General features: G+C 42.9%; 1 protein-coding gene across 2 annotated transcripts in view; it reads right to left on the bottom strand.

Moving 5' to 3' along the window:
* The window catches only part of RHBDF1 (rhomboid 5 homolog 1), a 148,421-nt gene that overhangs the window by 36,200 nt on the left and 92,427 nt on the right, over window positions 1–19,794 (bottom strand). For both annotated transcript variants that reach the window (XM_044303376.1, XM_044303378.1), the window contains 2 exons: window positions 531–744; window positions 219–425 (listed from right to left, as the gene is read on the bottom strand). In XM_044303376.1, coding sequence (XP_044159311.1) covers window positions 219–425; window positions 531–744 — 421 coding nt within the window. The remainder of the gene's footprint in view (window positions 1–218; window positions 426–530; window positions 745–19,794) is intronic.

The raw sequence follows: 19,794 nt of genomic DNA, 5'->3' as shown, positions 1-19,794 counted from the left end.
TACCTTGCACCTCCAAACTCATTTACACCAAGGGCACCCCACCTAACATCAAGCAGGGGCCCCCAAACCAGGATGTGCCCTTAAGTTGCGTCCTTCCTATTACTGTACTGCCCGGAGAGCGACAAAGCGAGAACTGCCACATGAGTACAACTACCTCCACCCTCTCTGCTTTCCCAGGGTGACTGCAGATGATTATACCAATATATAGAAGTCCTTACCTTTACAAGTGCAGCTGCTGCCCTGAAACTCATCTTGGCTACAGACTCTTTTTTCCGTCTTCTGGGAAATCGGTTGAATCCAGATCTTGAGCTTGTAAACGAGCAGAGGGAAGTTGCTCCTGGAGTAATAGGTGTATGTGGCATACTGTAGCCATCAGTATCTTCCACCATTCGGAAAGCACGCCCTCGTGCCAAAGGGTCTATAATCTACGAATACACAAAACATTATTATACATCAAGTAAAAAGAACGTGTGGACGTGTGAACGTGTGAACGTGTGGACTTGTGTACAGTGTGGTCATAAAAACAATACCTTCTGCATATTGAACTGAGTTGGTCCCACATACAGAGGAGGTGGTGTCTCTGTACTTGTTAAGGATATATTATCTTGGCTCGGAAGGTCCATTTCTCTTATGACCTGTGGTTTTAACTTTCCATATCTCTGGCTGCAATGCCTCAGGCTTTTCCGCTGCCATTTCTGAGTGGAATCACTGTCTTTACTTACTCCAAACCAATCAGCAGTGCCTCTGCAAAAAAGAGCACAATACATTATAGCAATAAGTGCAGAATTAAGTGAGCAGTTTGTCATGTATAATGCATAGGACTGAATACAAATATTTCACACTACACACTATACGTGCTGATGGTTAGGTGAAAACAACCCGTAGGGCACAGGGATGCAGTATATAAAAATTCTCACTGGTCAGTAAAAGTTATTGACTTATTTATAAACCCAACTTCCTTCCAACTAATGGACTCTAGCTATCATTGAGTCTGGCTGCCAAACACAAAACTAATTATAAACATGTGTTCAACAATGTTAGTAATAGGTCGAGATAAAAACTCGGACAGAACCTGAGACATTTCATAGTTCAGAAGCTATTGTTCAGCAACATTAGCCATTGTATTCCTGGGGACAAGTTGGATTCACGATGATTACTACACAGGAAGTCTGCCATGGAAAATATCTAAAAAAAAATCTCTTACAATTATCATTATTAACAACCTACAAAGAAGAAACAAGCCCAAAACAGTACTCATAAAATATAATAAAGCTTTATTGTGTATACAAATAACATAAAAGAAAGTTTTTATTAAAAATCACACGATGCAAGGACAGGTGGCAGAAAAAGCATCTTCCAGAGAACACATACTGTATTTTACAAATGGGGGTGAATATGGAAAGGTGTGTATATTATAATGTATGGTCTGGACTACATCTACTGGGATAGTACCCTGTAAACAACGTAGCTACAAATAGTACCAGGAATAAATAGTAATAACTGTGTCCCGACCAGAGTATAAAAAACTAAGCGCTCATTCACATGAACGACGTGTGCTGCCCATTGCCGTATTGCGGACCGCATTTGTCAATCCGCAATACACGGGCACCGTTCCGTGTGAATTCTGCATCACGGATGCGGATCTATTCACTTTAATGGATCTGCAAATCCAGAGATGCGGAACGGAGGCACGGAACAGAACACTACGGAAGCACTACAGAGTGCTTCCTGGGGTTCCGTGCCTCCGCACCGCAGAAAGATAGAACTTGCTCTATCTTTTTGCGGAACGGACGGATCGCGGACCCAATCAAGTGAATAGGTCCGTGATCCCTATGCGGCTGGGCCACGTTCGGTGGCCCGGTGGCATCTTGCGGTCCACAGCCCCGGCACGGGCTTCACACGGTCATGTGAACAAGCCCTAATACCAATATTAAAACTCACCCATTTGCAATTGTGGTCAATGGTGGGCACCACCCCAACGTTTCTTCATTATTAAAAAGTACAATGAATTCCAGGGAGCTGTCTATATGAAATTCAAAAGTACACCACACAAAACAGTGGCAAACTGGGGAAAACAGCGGCCAGTTGGTGCATGCTCCCCAGAGACCTGATCCAAAGTCCCAAAAGAACAGAAGCTCCTGTGCAGGCAGAAAAGTTTGTAATGTCCATCAGGTAAATAGCTGTGTTTCTTACAGTGCACCATGTGACCGCGCTGAAGGAACGGAGGCTGACAATTCAGGCAGAAAGCAATCAGTAAGAACATTAACTGTACAACTATCTACCAGAAAGACAATACAAATGGAGACAAATATATGAATAGCGGTTTTATGACTTCCCCTGACTTTGCCATCCGGCAAAATGCGTAGGGTAAGTGGACACTGGATGGGTGATGTGACCCTTAATACGTTTGTTTACAATTGAATGAGCTACTATATGTGGTTCCTGGTCTACCTGAGGCACTATTGCTATGTACTTTACTAGGCTATTTGCCTGTGTGTGGAGACCTGCTGCAGTATCTATTTCCTTGGGGCAGCATTTACACTTGTGTATTTATGTATTTAATTACTGCTTCCCCTATATGTATTCACATTTATCTGTCCCCTCCCCCCCGTGTCCCTCTTTTATACCTGTTTTACTCCATCCAATGATGTAAGACTCCATTATATGTGTTTTATTGTGTTGTTCTAATAAAGTATATATTTTTTGCTTACATATGATCGCTTTTTCTTTGGTGATCTGGGTATGCACATAGTGTTATAGGTTGTGATTTAATCAACATATGTGGCCCTTATAGCTCGTCTGTGTATTTTTTTATCTACCAGAAAGACAATACAAATGGAGACAAATATATGAATAGTGGTTTTATACATGATGAAATAAAATTAAATACCGTAATCCTTTAAAGTAAGCCCGGCATCTCTTTCACACGGGCGACTTTTCCGCGCGGGTGCAATGCGTGAGTTGAATGCATTGCACCCTCACTGAATAAGGACCGATTCATTTCTATGGGGCTGTTCACATGAGCGGCGATTTTCACGCATCACTTGTGCGTTGCGTGAAAATCGCAGCAAGCTCTATTTTGTGCGTTTTTCACGCAAAGCAGGCCCCATAGAAGTGAATGGGGCTGCGTGAAAATCGCAAGCATCCGCAAGCAAGTGCGGATGCGGTGCGATTTTCACGCACGGTTGCTAGGAGACGATCTGGATGGGGACTCGATCTTTATTATTTTCCCTTATAACATGGTTATAAGGGAAAATAATAGCATTCTTAATACAGAGTGCATAGTACAATAGGGCTGGAGGGGTCAAAAAATAAATAAATAATTTAACTCACCTTAATCCACTTGCTCGCGCAGTCGGAATCTCTTCTGTGCTGTGTACAGGAAAAGGACCTGTGGTGACATCACTCCAGTCATCACATGGTCCATCACATGATCCATCACCATGGTAAAAGATCATGTTAACCATGTTATAAGGGGAAATAATACAATCTACAGAACACCGATCCCAAGCCCGAACTTCTGTGAAGAAGTTCGGGTTTGGGTACCAAACATGCCGATTTTTCTCACGCGCGTGCAAAACGCATTACAATGTTTTGCACTCGTGTGGAAAAATCGCACATTTTCCTGCAACGCACCCGCCTCTTATCCGGGCAAAAAACATGACGCCCGTGTGAAAGAGGCCTAAATCCTCATTGTATATGTCAGCACAAAGGCGCTTTTACGAAAGAGTGTTGGGAACTCCTTGAAAAGGAAGCATTATAATATAAATCCAGCAAAAATCAGTAAACATTGATATAAGGGGGTAACTGTATTGTATATATATATCCAGCATGTTATTAATTAGACCCCTAAAATAATATTTTATTTGGTATACGTTAAAAAATCCCTAAGGGATTCGCTTATAAACTATAGGACATACATACAAAAAGTGACCATAAACCACATCCAAAGAAGATATATCGTTATTTGGGGTAAGGGGAAATCGCTGTCCCTAAATCTACCCCTGTCCTAAAGCCCTTTGCCCAGGGAAGGCTCCTGATGGTGGAGACCCCCTGTCCACGTGCCTATGCTGCTAGCCCTTCCTACTCCCTATAAGAGGTGAAGAGAGGCATGTGGACTGGTTTTGAAGGTAAGGGATTAGGATGTCGTATTGGTCAGCTATATAGATAGACTGGATGGGAATTAAACAATTAAAGACACACTGGTGATACGGACAGACACAAAAGAAACACGAATATACGAACATACACTTATTTAGTATTGGTGTTATAACCATATACTATCTAGGGTTGACGTGGTAGTCAAACTCCTCGCTTGCCTCGACGCGTTTCACCCACGTGTAGATTGTGGGATCATCAGGAGGTGTAATTATATATTACATATTACATGTGCAAGCCATTGTATGTGACTCAAAAGTTGCCAGTATAGGGCTGGGTCACATGAAATCAGTGCTCAAAACCAAATGCCGGCTTAGAGGCCTGAGTGCACCAAAGAAGAAAAGACGCTCTACCAGGGGTGGGGACATAAAGATATATCGATAATGATACTTATGCCTGTTTAGGACTCCGTCACGTGTGATCCACATCTATATCCACATCCTATAAGGGACAGGAAACAGATGTATTCCACAGTCAAAATCAATGTATACATATCTAGATATAAGCGCATTCACTGGTAAGTGTAAACTCACGGTTTGGTGGGTATAATTGACCTCTGTTGGTCTCCTGTCATGGTAGCTTGGCAAGGCATACACTATAGATAAAGTGCATCATTAATGGTGGGCATTGTTGCCAGTGCTCACAGAATATATATGGAGTTCGTGAGTCCTATAGTTTCAAGTATATCCTACTTACATTGTGGAGTCTCTGCTGTGATCCATGTCCCCCCTGGTAGGCGAATTTCCACTGGTGCATCGGCTGTATTTAAAAGAGCCGCCACATCACGTCACTAATAGCTAAGTGGACGCAGGCTCTGCTCCATTTCCTGCTTATGGAACGCACGTGCGTTCCAAGCACCGGAAGTGCTCGCTCCTATGGGCTGATTAACTCAAACTCAGCCAGCAGCTCCTTCCTGGATGGTGGAACGCACATGCGTCCCAAACACCGGAAGTGCTCGCTCCTATGGGCTGATTGACTCAAGCTCAGCCAGCAGCTCCTTCCTGGATGGTGGAGCGCACGTGCGTTCCACGGGGCTACTTCCGGTCCTACAATCTTGCGATCTAATTCCCTACAGTTTCTTTAAAAATGGATGGGTATGTGATCAAGCAAGATAAACTATTTATCATATGATATTCAATCCCTGATGGCTCAGTCCCACCTAGTTTTTAATCAAGTTCAAATATATGACTAATTACCCCATCATGGCTCTGATGGGACTTGGCAGGTATATACTGCTATCATTAACATACACTTGGCCATGGTATATGACCCCAGCATATAGAGACTGTTAATCATATCGGGGAAGGTGCAAATTTTGGGCACCCAAATCAAATGATACCTCTTAACAGTATGGAGCACATGATTTAAACACTGAAAAGTATGTATTCCGGCATATGGTAAAATAGATTTTATATGTGCATCCTATATAGAGGTAACCAGAGTGCGTGGTTAACCTATGGACAGTGACCCGATATTGCGTCACTAATACTAATGTCCAATCTGATATGTTATTTTCATGCTTCACGCATGTGGTCTAATCTTCGGTACATTCCTTATCTTCACATGAAGCTAGGCTTTTTAAAGAACAGAAATAGGGAAATTACGGGCACTGTCATATCTCATAGAAAACAGGAAAATGTCAACCTTTCATTGATGCCAGTGGGTGCCTGAGAATGAAATCTGTGTATCCACACACATTCCTTCTGCAGGATTTTCTTATCCCAATTACCGCCTCTGGGTGAAGGTGGTATGAGCTCCAGAACGGAGAATTTTAGACAGAGAGGGTCCCCTCCATGTACATCATTAACATGAGAAGCCACTGGAGTGATTTTTTTATTATTGACATCATTTATGTGTTCACAGACCCTCCTGCGTAGTTCCCGTATCGTTTTCCCTATGTAGTCTTTCGGGCAGGGGCATTGGCAGATATAGATAGCCCCTTTACTGCGACAGTTGCAGAAGTCCCTGATGTCAATTGTCAGTCCTGTGGCACTGCAAGTTATAGCCTTAGCCGTAGATATATACTGGCAGGCTTTACATGCGCCACATCTGAACATCCCAAGGGGTTTACGTTCCAGCCAAGTACCCTCCCTGGCAGGTGGAACGTAGTGACTATGCACCAGGCGATCTTTAAGGCTTTTGCCCCGCCTGTAACAGACACCCGGTTTTTGGGTTAGGACGTCCGACAGGTCCTGGTCCATCCGTAAAATGGGCCAGTATCTGTCAAGTATTCTCCTCACCTCCTGATTCGCAGAGTCATAGGTGGAAACAATACGGGGTGGTTGCACGGTATCTCCATCTCTTAATTTTGGGACTAATAATTTACTACGATCCTGGGATACTGCATGTTTAAATGCCAGGTTCAACGGTTGCTGTGGGTAGCCTCTTTCTCTGAACCTGGATTGTAATTTCCTGGCTTCGTTGAAGAAGGCTTGATTATCCGAACAATTCCTCCTTGCACGGAGATATTGTCCCCTCGGTATCCCTCGTTTAAGGGGAACCGGGTGGTGACTATCCCAGTGCAAGAGGGAATTGGTTGCGGTCGTCTTCCTAAACATGTTTGCAGTAAGCCTATCACCCTCAATCGTGATACGTACATCCAGGAAGGCAATTGATTTAGAGTCAATTTCTGATGTAAAATGGAGGCCCACATTATTAACATTAATGTCAGTGATGAACCTATTGAATTCATCCGATCCACCCTTCCAGACCAGGAACACGTCATCGATATATCGTGTCCAGACCAATATCTTGTCTGTCCACCACATGTCCTGGTCTGGAAAGATATGGGTGTCCTCCCACCAGCCCAGGAAGAGATTGGCATATGAGGGGGCACAGGGACTCCCCATTGCCGTCCCCCTGAGCTGGTGGAAGAACCGCCCATTAAATAGAAAATAGTTGTGGGTCAGAACAAACTCAAGCAGCCTGAGTACAAAGGCATTATGTTCCCTACAGAATATCCCCCTAGTCGCTAGGAAGTATTCCACGGCGTGGAGTCCTCTATCATGAGGTATTGAGCTATATAGGGACTCCACGTCAATACTGGCGAGTAGGCATCCCGGGTCCAAATTGATGGTGTCAATTTTATTGAGGAAGTCCATCGTGTCCCTAGTGTATGCCGGTAGGGACACGACGAACTGACTCAGGACACGATCAATGTAGATTCCACTGTTTTGAGTGAGTGAATCCACCCCTGAGATAATTGGTCTACCTTTTAGTGGATTCGTACCCTTATGGACCTTGGGGAGGCCATAGAAGGTCGCTGTACTTGGGAACATTGGTAGGAGAAAGTCATATTCCGTGGGTGATATTACTTTATTGCAAATACCTTCATCCAGTATATTTTTTAATTCCATCCTAAAGCGTATAGTAGGATTAGATGTTAGAGTACCATATCCCCCTCTATCTTTAAGGAGGTCCATACACATCTGCACATACAGGGGCTGGTCCAGGATCACTAAATTTCCCCCTTTGTCAGAGGGCTTTATGATGATAGATTTATCTCGTTCCAGCGACTGTAATGCAGACATTTCCTCCCGTGATAGATTATATTCCCTGGGTCGTATCTTCTCGATTTTCTCTAGATCTGATATTACCACCTGTAAGAAGATATCTATGCATTCATAGTTATGAGGGGGCGGCATCTTTTTACTTTTTAGCTTGAGGTCCGTATATGGTCCATGTCCCGGGTTTCTTCTATTCTCCTCCCCAAGGTCCATCAATATCTGGAAGTCCGCGTAATCGGATATATCCAGACCCAGACTGTCGCATGTTTGTTTATTGGATTGTTTGAAGAACTTCTGCCACTTGAGTCGCCTGGCAAATAAGTGTAGGTCCTTGGTCCAACTGAAGAGGCAGAAGTTCGCGGTTGGAACAAATGACAAACCTTTTTTCAGTACCTGAGTCTCAACAACCGATAAATCACGAGACGTGAGATTAATGATTTGTAGACCATCCACTATGTTTTGTCTGTTAGTAACCGTCCCCGTAGATTGTAGGGAGCCTGGGCCTGCTCTAAAAAAGAGGGTCCAGATTGAGAGGAGGATGGCGAACGAGAAGAGGGAGATAAGTATTGAGGCGGAGGCCCAGTTGGGTATTGAGACCCTCGTGATGCCCCTCGTCTCCCACCCCCTCCCCGTGGCCATCTCTTTCCACGTCTCCTGTTGCCCGAGAATCTTCCTCTGCCGTAGTTCTGATGTTGGAGTTCGGTATCAGATGATTCGACCTCAGAGGAAGAGATATCTGACACAATGGGGGGTTCTATGGGAGTGGGTTGTTTATATGCCCTATTTTCCCTGAATTCTGTGAGATCGCGTACAAATTGCCTATGTTTCCTGTCCTTCAATAGGCGCTGAAACCTCTCCACTAGAGTCTGTAGAGACGATTCGCGCCTATCGAAGTCAGGGTCCCCTTTTAATTTGAGGGCAAGTTCAATTTGTTCCTGTAGTTTAACAGAGGTACGCTCGAATAATAATTTCTCTTCCTCTAAGAGGATATTCATCAAATTAAGCGAACTACGAGTGAGTTCTTCCTCCCATTTCACTAGCAGTTCTACAGATGTAATACGGTCAGCTGGTTTCACCTGGTGACGGAGGCCTCGAGGAACTATTTTGAGTTCCAAGTAGCTCTCAATGGATTTGATTTCCCACCAGGATTTGATGTTATCCTTGTATTTGTCATAAAGTTCATGGAATACCTGTTTACATGAGGTGGATGCGGACAGGCCCGGAACGTCCCTATCTGAAAAGATTTCTTTTGCCTCACTGATAAGTGCCTCCGTGAAGAATGTACCCGTCAGGAAGTTAGCCATTACACTATTAAATCATATAAATCCAGCAAAAATCAGTAAACATTGATATAAGGGGGTAACTGTATTGTATATATATATCCAGCATGTTATTAATTAGACCCCTAAAATAATATTTTATTTGGTATACGTTAAAAAATCCCTAAGGGATTCGCTTATAAACTATAGGACATACATACAAAAAGTGACCATAAACCACATCCAAAGAAGATATATCGTTATTTGGGGTAAGGGGAAATCGCTGTCCCTAAATCTACCCCTGTCCTAAAGCCCTTTGCCCAGGGAAGGCTCCTGATGGTGGAGACCCCCTGTCCACGTGCCTATGCTGCTAGCCCTTCCTACTCCCTATAAGAGGTGAAGAGAGGCATGTGGACTGGTTTTGAAGGTAAGGGATTAGGATGTCGTATTGGTCAGCTATATAGATAGACTGGATGGGAATTAAACAATTAAAGACACACTGGTGATACGGACAGACACAAAAGAAACACGAATATACGAACATACACTTATTTAGTATTGGTGTTATAACCATATACTATCTAGGGTTGACGTGGTAGTCAAACTCCTCGCTTGCCTCGACGCGTTTCACCCACGTGTAGATTGTGGGATCATCAGGAGGTGTAATTATATATTACATATTACATGTGCAAGCCATTGTATGTGACTCAAAAGTTGCCAGTATAGGGCTGGGTCACATGAAATCAGTGCTCAAAACCAAATGCTGGCTTAGAGGCCTGAGTGCACCAAAGAAGAAAAGACGCTCTACCAGGGGTGGGGACATAAAGATATATCGATAATGATACTTATGCCTGTTTAGGACTCCGTCACGTGTGATCCACATCTATATCCACATCCTATAAGGGACAGGAAACAGATGTATTCCACAGTCAAAATCAATGTATACATATCTAGATATAAGCGCATTCACTGGTAAGTGTAAACTCACGGTTTGGTGGGTATAATTGACCTCTGTTGGTCTCCTGTCATGGTAGCTTGGCAAGGCATACACTATAGATAAAGTGCATCATTAATGGTGGGCATTGTTGCCAGTGCTCACAGAATATATATGGAGTTCGTGAGTCCTATAGTTTCAAGTATATCCTACTTACATTGTGGAGTCTCTGCTGTGATCCATGTCCCCCCTGGTAGGCGAATTTCCACTGGTGCATCGGCTGTATTTAAAAGAGCCGCCACATCACGTCACTAATAGCTAAGTGGACGCAGGCTCTGCTCCATTTCCTGCTTATGGAACGCACGTGCGTTCCAAGCACCGGAAGTGCTCGCTCCTATGGGCTGATTAACTCAAACTCAGCCAGCAGCTCCTTCCTGGATGGTGGAACGCACATGCGTCCCAAACACCGGAAGTGCTCGCTCCTATGGGCTGATTGACTCAAGCTCAGCCAGCAGCTCCTTCCTGGATGGTGGAGCGCACGTGCGTTCCACGGGGCTACTTCCGGTCCTACAATCTTGCGATCTAATTCCCTACAGTTTCTTTAAAAATGGATGGGTATGTGATCAAGCAAGATAAACTATTTATCATATGATATTCAATCCCTGATGGCTCAGTCCCACCTAGTTTTTAATCAAGTTCAAATATATGACTAATTACCCCATCATGGCTCTGATGGGACTTGGCAGGTATATACTGCTATCATTATAATACACTAATGATAACAATGCATTAGGACAGTGTTGGCAAACCTATGGCACGGGTGCCAGAGGTGGCACTCAGAGCCCTCTCTGTGGGCACCCACACCCTGGAAAAAGTCTATGGTGTACCAATATGCCTTAGATTTTTCCTGCCATTCATCAGTGCAGGGCACACTATGAACGGCACAGGCAGGGCACTGAATGTAGGCAGGCTATTATAGAAAAGTGATAAAGTACATGGAAGATATACTATATTGGACTGTTGTATTCAGGGTAAATTGCCGTGTTGGCACTTAAATAATAATACAATACAATAAATAAGTTGGTTTTGGGTTACAGTTTGGGCACTTGGTCTTAAAAAGGTTCACCATCACTGCATTAGGACATTGCTTTTATCTCCCGTTCACTAAGAATATTGGGGGACATTTATCATTTTGCGGTTGTTTTTGTGTCAGTTATAAGCCTGTCTTTGCTATGGGTGCCTGCGCCAAATTTATGAAAAGGTCCACCTTAATAATATATTTGGAGTAAGTGCAATGTGGTTTACACGTACAGTGGGATGCGAAAGTTTGGGCAACCTTGTTAATCGTCATAATTTTCCTGTATAAATCGTTGGTTGTTACGATAAAAAATGTCAGTTAAATATATCATATAGGAGACACACACAGTGATATTTGAGAAGTGAAATGAAGTTTATTGGATTTACAGAAAGTGTGCTATAATTGTTTAAACAAAATTAGGCAGATGCATAAATTTGGGCACCACAAAAAAATTATGAAATCAATATTTAGTAGATCCTCCTTTTGCAGAAATTACAGCCTCTAAACGCTTCCTGTAGGTTCCAATGAGAGTCTGGGTTCTGGTTGAAGGTATTTTGGACCATTCCTCTTTACAATACATCTTTAGTTCATTCAGGTTTGATGGCTTCTGAGCATGGACAGCCCTCTTTAAGTCACACCACAGATTGTCTTGTTGAAAGATCCAGCCCCGGCGCAGCTTCAGCTTTGTCACTGATTCCTGGACATTGGTCTCCAGAATCTGCTGATACTGAGTGGAATCCATGCGTCCCTCAACTTTGACAAGATTCCCAGTCCCTGCACTGGCCACACAGCCCCACAAGCATGATGGAACCACCACCATATTTTACTGTAGGTAGCAGGTGTTTTTCTTGGAATGCTGTGTTCTTTTTCCTCCATGCATAACGCCCCTTGTTATGGCCAAATAACTCCATTTTAGTTTCATAAGTCCACAGCACCTTATTCCAAAATGAAGCTGGCTTGTCCAAATGTGCTTTAGCCCACCTCAAGCGGCACTTTTTGTGCTGTGGGCGGAGAAAAGGCTTCCTCTGCATCACTCTCGCATACATCATCTCCTTGTGTAAAGTGCGCCGAATGGTTGAACGATGCACAGTGACTCCATCTGCAGCAAGATGATGTTGTAGGTCTTTGGTGCTGGTCTGTGGGTTGACTCTGACTGTTCTCACCATTCGTCGCTTCTGTCTATCCGAGATTTCTTGGTCTGCCACTTGGAGCCTTAACTTGAACTGAGCCTGTGGTCTTCCATTTCCTCAATATGTTCCTAACTGTGGAAGCAGACAGCTGAAATCTCTGAGACAGCTTTCTGTATCCTTCCCCTAAACCTTGATGGTGAACAATCTTTGTCTTCAGGTCATTTGAGAGTTGTTTCGAGACCCCCATGTTGCTACTCTTCAGAGAAAATTGAAAGAGGAGGGAAACTTACAGTTGACCCCCTTAAATACTCTTTCTCATAATTGGATTCACCTGTGTATGTAGGTCAGGGGTCACTGAGCTTACCGAGTCAATTTGAGTTCCAATAATTAGTTCTAAAGGTTTTGGAATCAATAAAATGACAACAGTGCCCAAATGTATGCACCTGCCTAATGTTGCTTAAACAATTATAGCACACTTTCTGTAAATCCAATAAACTTAATTTCACTTCTCCAATATCACTGTGTGTGTCTCCTATATGATATATTTAACTGACATTTTTTATCGTAACAACCAACGATTTATACAGGAAAATCATGACGATTAACAAGGTTGCCCAAACTTTCGCATCCCACTGTATATGTGTAAAGGTACACCAGGGGTCTGTCTGACGTAGGTTGCATATTTTTTTGTGACTTTTGCAAAAGACGCACATAGCAAATGTGCCATCATCCAGGTCTAATCTCACTTTTAGCTCTCACACTTTGAAAAGTAGAGGAAAACCAAAGTTTGAACAAACATCACAGAAAACACATGCATATTTTTTAAGCCAAAAACTTGATTTGATAAATGTCCCCCTTTTTCTATAAAGCTGTTCTAATCCTAGATATTCAGAGGAAGAATTTTCTGAATGGGTTTAAAGGGAATCTGTCACCTGTGCTATGGTGTCTAACTAAGGGCAATGTAAACTAGTGACAGATTTATACTCAGCAAAATGCTGGGTCACTTTCTTTAATTGAACCAATCTCTTAGCAAAAATTTTGTACAGAACAGCTCCAGCGCATAACTATGAGTCCTGATATTTATGAGCTCATGGCTCTCCCCACCCACCTGCTGCGGATTCATATGGAAAAAACCTGTCAGAGGCAGATGGTCGGGTAGAGCCTTGAGTTTATGAATATGGGGACTCGTTCAAACCTAGCTGCATAAAACTGCTGACAGATTCCCTTTAAAGAAGACCAAAAAGATGATTTATCCACATTTACTATAGGAAATATGCCTACATTTCCCCGCTCACGCCAGGTCTAAAAAAGTGGGCTTGGCGTGGTCGGTGAGGGGATGGGCTGGCAGGCCCGTCTCATTCATCATTTTCTACACCTGTTTTAGGTGTAAAAAAAAGATCAAGATTTGAGAAAGGGAGTGGCTTTTGTTTAGATCGGTGGTGGATACACCGACGTTATGTAAATACCAGTGCCTCTTCATAACGTCAGTGATCCACCGCCAGCTAAAGGGCATATTAAGACCAGTGTCGAGGGGTACTTTCACACTTGCGTTTTTCTTTTCCGGCATGGCGTTCCGTCACAGGGGCTCTATACCAGAAAAGAACTGATCAGTTTTATCCCCATGCAATTCTGAATGGAGAGTAATCCGTTCAGTTTGCATGAGGATGTCTTCAGTTCAGTCGTTTTGACTGATCAGGCAAAAGAGAAAACCGCAGCATGCTACGGTTTTCTCTCCGGTGAAAAAAACTGAAGACTTGCCTGAACGCCGGATCCGGCATTTTTTCCCATAGGAATGTATTAGCGTCGGATCCGGCATTCAGAATACCGGAATGCCAGATCTGTCGTTCCGGCATGCCCATGCGCAGATCGGTAAAAATGTGAAAAAATGTACAAGACGGATCCGTCGGTCCACATGACAAGCGGAGAGACGGATCCGTCCTTGCAATGCATTTGTGAGACGGATCCGCATCCGGATCCGTCTCACAAATGCTTTCAGTCAGCGGCAGATCGACGGAACTGCCCGGCGGATCACACTGCCGCAAGTGTGAAAGTAGCCTAAGACCCCCTATCACATCTTTTCATCAGAATCTGGCAGTAATACAACCTAGGCTTTAAGACCTTAGCTTCAAGAAATAATATCTGAGACTATTAATAAATGAAATAAAAGTTTTACATTTTAATGCACACCATTGTAAAGCTTAAAGGACATCTGTCAACAGTTTTGTACCTACGACACTGGCTGACCTGTTACATGTGCACTTGAAGGCATCTGTGTTGGTCCCATGTTCATATGTGCCGCATTACTGAGAAAAAAACGGTTAAATGTATGTAAATGAGTCTCTAGGAGCAATGGGAGAGTTGTCATTATACCTAGAGGCCAGGCAGTGAAAACATCATTACGCTTGGCCCTTGTTGCTCCTAGAGACTCATTTACACAAATAAAACTTCATTTTTCTCAGCAATGCGGGCACATATGGACTTGGCATCAACACAGATGTCTTCAGCACATGTAACAGGTCAGCCAGTTCCATAGGAACAAATCTGCTGACAGATGCCCTTAATAAAAATAGTTTTTACATTCTACGCTCTGAAAACTTGCACTTACTTGGCAGACATCTTGCCACTTCATTCATGGAATCCACATTTATCTATCATTATATTTCATCTAAATATTTATCCTGTTTAGAATCTAAGCACATTTTGAAACTACCATATAAACTTGGTCTCTGAGCAAATGATCAAAATGCCACTGGAGGTTTTTAGAGGTTGGTTTTAGCATAATGAGACTGGATTGCTGGGAGAGAAAAATCATGCTAATTCAGACAATTAGAGAGGTTGCCTAGTATTTTGATATCAATGGTCTATCAATATCAGACTACCGGTAAGGGTCCGACACCCCACATCCCCCCCGACCAGCTATTTTGGAGTAACTCCAGAGACTACAAAGGTCAGTCCAATGTGTTTTGGACAAAGCTGGTTACTGCAGTACTGCTCTCATTCACTTCAGTGGATACAGTGCTGCAGTAAGCAGCTCCATCCACTACACAATGGACTGTGTAGTTCCCGCACTAAATTCTGGCACCCTAGCTACTCCCAAACAGCAGATCAGCAGTGTGTCAGACCCCCCACTGATCTGATATTGATAAACTTTCCTGAGGCATTTAATATAAAAATACTGTGAAAACCTCTTTAACCCATCGACAGTCAAATTTAAATTGGAAAAACCCTCCCTTCCGCATTTTGCGGAACGGAATTGCGGACCCATTAATTTCTATGGGGCTGCACTTCCGGGTCCGCATTTCCGTTCCCCAAAAAAATAGAACATGTCCTATTCTTGTCCGCAATTGCAGACAAGAATAGGCATATTCTATTAGAGCCGGCGATGTGTGGTCCGCAAAATGCGGAACGCACATTGCAGTGTCCGAGTTTTGCGGATCCGCGGTTCCGCAAAACACGTTACGGACGTGTGAATGGACCCTTATACAATCCATTCCAGAACTGAAGGCCTCTTTCAGATAGGAGTCCCGGATTTGCTCCGGATATGTCCTGGGTGCATTGCGGGAAACCCGCGGTGAGTGTGCACACAATTTCAGTCAGTTTTGACTGCGATTGCATTGTTCAGTTTTTATCGCGCGGGTGCAATGCGTTTTGAAACTGAATGGGGCACCCAGACCGATTCGGTTTGGTGTTTTGTAGATATACCTTATAACATGGTTATAAAGGAAAATAATAGCATTCCTAATACAGAATTGTTAGATGACCTTTGATGACGTAATCTGAGCATGGTGACATCAGCGCAGGTCCTGCTGAATGAAGATAGAAGATTACGTCATCAAAGGTCCTTTTGCAGGTCCTGAAATAAGAAGAAAGAAGACAATGTCGGCTGCGCAATCAAATAGATGATGTGAGTTATTTTTTTTTTCATTTTTTAACCCCGCAAGCCACATTTTAGTAAGCATTCTGTATTAAGAATGCTATTATTTTCCTTTATAACCATGTTATAAGGGGAAAAAATACAGTAAATAGACTTTAATCAATTTACTAACTTCATCTCCTCGCAACCATACGTGAAAATCGCATTGCATCTGCACTTGCTTCGTGATGCTTGCAATTTTCATGCAGACCCATTCATTTCTATGGGGCTTGCGTTGCGTGAAAAACGAAGAATATAGAACATGCTGCGATTTCCAAGCAACGCACAAGTGATGCATGAAAATCACCGTTCATGTGAACAGCCTCATTGAAGTGAATGGTCCGGATTCAAAGTGGATGCAATGCGTTCACCTCACGCATTGCACCCGCGCGGAATTCTCGCCCGTGTGAAAGAGACCTAAGGGTTACATAGATCATAAATCAGTATAATGCTATGCGGTGCTGGGAGGTCAGGAAGGGAGCTGCTGCATACTCATGCGAGTCTGATGCGTGGAACTTGCTCGTCTGAAAGTGGTCTAAGACTATTTTAAAAATTGTACACCAGCGTCCTTCAAATCCCTCCATGTTGGCTCAAAGATAGTGGGCTTCATTGGAGGGCAAGGCTTAGGACATGTCACCAATTACCCAACAAACACTTTTATATTGGATGAGCTAAAAACATTGTTTGCAAGCAACTTTTCTCCCTATGTAAAGAGGGGATGTGCTCTGACAAAATGTACTGGGATGACCGATCATATTACAAATCATTTGTCACCATAATAAAGGCAAATGCAGGTTAAGAGTGCTGATCGACATGTTTGTGTACTGAGGCCCTTAGCATACCTGGTCTCTTATTCCAAACAGGGGAGAGCGCTTTGTAATCTTAGACAGATATGATGTAAGGTTTGTGAGAAGGAGGTATGAAAATGGTTGATAAATAGCGCACAGAGAGTGAACTTAATTAATTAAGTGAAAATGAATGGCAAGCAACCCAATAGCACCGTGACTACAGTGTCCATGTGCAATGGTTTCTTGTGCAATGTTTCATTCTGGAAATGGCGCTGGTCTGAGATAAAAGACTTCACTAATGCAATCTTCTAACATTTATCTATCACATATTAGAAAAAGAATTTAACAGAATTTCTTCCACTAAGTATTTAACTTGAACAATGCTAAATGAAGTATTCAAAATCTAATAGCCAATATAAAAATAAAAAAAACACAAAGGGAACCAAGATCTTATAATATGGCCTCACACAGAAGTCTGGACAGTTGGACCAGGAGGCCATAAATCACCTGATCCGGCCATCCACTTGTGAGGTCCAGAGGTATCCTGAGTAAAACCACAAGTAATAATCAGCCATGTGTATCTTGGAAACTGTGTCTAACAGAAGTATAGAGACTTGTGAGAGAAGTACAAAATCCTAAAATGACTGTGGGTGGACAAGTGACTCAAATAAGTTTTAACCATATCAATTAATTTGCCACCTAAGGGGAGGGTTCGTATGCCTAAATTGCTGTTAAATGCATTTGATTGAGTAAAACGTGAGGATCATCCAAATCCTGTTATAGCTGAAGATTACTTTTAATGAAAGGAGGGACAAATCATTAGTAGGGATAGAAATGACTAATATTTTGTTCTAAAGTCAAATGCACGCTACGTATGCACACAGTGGGTAACATTTATTAAGACCAGCATGTTAGATGCAGGTCTTAATAAGCCCTATCGGAAACAGGCGTCGTTCCACTAGAGAACAAAAAGAATGGCGCACCATAGGGTAATAACGTCAAGAGATAAGAAAAAATAGGTATCTCCACTGGGGAGGCTCACCTGATGGAGTTGTGCTAGTTTAGGCACAACTCTAATGAGGACATATGTTGAATTTCCATAAACTCCTTATAACGGGTGGTATGCAGCCCGGGATGGATGCTCCTGTTCAGGGATGCCTGGAATCCCGCAGAAAGCCAGTAATTCAAATAAAAGAAAAAGGTATCCCACGGCGCAAAATCACCCAACAGTCGGAGTAATAATGATTCTTCTTTAATTGAGGCAAGTGGTACAACGCGTTTCGGGGTTTAACCCCTTCTTCAGGTACAATTGTCTTGCATATATACAGATAAACATGCATACATTTAAATATAGTAAAAAAAAACGCCAAAAACACAAGGGGCGGGGTAGGGGCGGGTCAGTGGGCGGTACTGAATAAGCTATTGAGGCTAGATGAACAAAGGGGTTAAAAAACTCAGCTGCTTGTTAAACATATTTTCAATATGTGTCTACAGTATCCCTACCCAAAGGGAGATATCTCACAATGCTGCGATTTTTATTAATTGTTAAAATACATGCATATTTAATTAAAGAGTGCCGGACGATCTAGGACCTTGAGAAGTCATGTGAGGCGGTCACATGACTGTGCCATGTGATCGCCGTCAGTAGAAGACTGTGGACGTCTGTGGGGAGAAGAACGGCCGCTGGATACAAGGGGCGGTCACCTGGGGGGAGCCGCCGGTCACGTGTAAAGTGACGTCACGCTCCGTCTCTAGGTAACTGGACGCTTCGGCTGCGTTATAAGACGGAGGGGGGGGGGGGGGAGTGTCAGGCCGGACTGGTTTACAGATCAGTGTGTCCGTGCTGCATCGGCTGAATACAGTGGGACCTAGCGATATCAATTCATGCAGAGAGACCTATTGGGGGGACATAGTTTAAGATAAAAATATATGGTAAATAGTGGATAACTGACATAATTAGAAACCACTAAAAACTGAATTAGACTATTTTAAGATAAGTCAGGGAATTTGGACATGAAATTATATCCATTTTAGACAGCTGAAACCTAATGCTTCGGAGCCAACTATATTAAATATATGAACAAAAAATATAATAAATAAATAAATAAAGGATTAAAAATGTGTACTAAATGTATAAGACACATCTATTTGTTTCATAGAGTGGCAACAGAAGCAGGATCCAAGGGAAGTAGATAAAAGCGTAATATATAAAATATCTGATTTGTTGGGTGACTTCATTGTGCCCGGTTTATTACATGCTGTAGGGGGGGGGAGGTGGTTGATGAAAGGTGAGTGTCCATTTGTGATGTGAGAGAAAGAAAGGGACACGATTGGGTTATACACGGGTCATACACGGAAGGGGTTGTGAGGGCTGTAAATATTGGTGTATATGAAGGGAGGCGAGGGAAAGTACTGGGTTTCATAAATTGATTTCAAAAGCCTCATTCAGGCCGTATGGTTTAAGGCAGTTTAATTTATATATCCAGAACATCTCGCGTTTCCTCAAAGTTTGAATGATATTATATCCGTTCGATCGGACTTGCTCGATCGGGGTCACCGAGAATCCCAAAAAAGAGCCTTGGTGATGGACAGTAGCATGTCTGGAGACGCTATGCTGGAGGAATTTTTTCTTCACATTGGATCTATGTTTATTGAGTCGGTTGCGTAAGGTCTGGATGGTGCGCCCTACATAACGGAGATTGCAAGGGCATGTAATAAGGTAAATGATGTTGGAAGAACCACAATTTAGTTCGTCCTTGATTTTAAAAGATTCCTTATTTTGGCCAAAGAAGGAAGTGGTGATATTGAGAGATCTGCATCAGAGGCATCTTGATTGGTTACAATATCTCCGTTATGTAGGGCGCACCATCCAGACCTTACGCAACCGACTCAATAAACATAGATCCAATGTGAAGAAAAAATTCCTCCAGCATAGCGTCTCCAGACATGCTACTGTCCATCACCAAGGCTCTTTTTTGGGATTCTCGGTGACCCCGATCGAGCAAGTCCGATCGAACGGATATAATAT

Source organism: Bufo gargarizans, chromosome 8 (assembly GCF_014858855.1).
Source record: "Bufo gargarizans isolate SCDJY-AF-19 chromosome 8, ASM1485885v1, whole genome shotgun sequence".
Taxonomy (NCBI): Eukaryota; Metazoa; Chordata; class Amphibia; order Anura; family Bufonidae; genus Bufo; species Bufo gargarizans.
The sequence above is the reverse complement of the archived record's forward strand: the minus strand, read 5'-3'. Positions and strand labels throughout refer to the sequence as shown.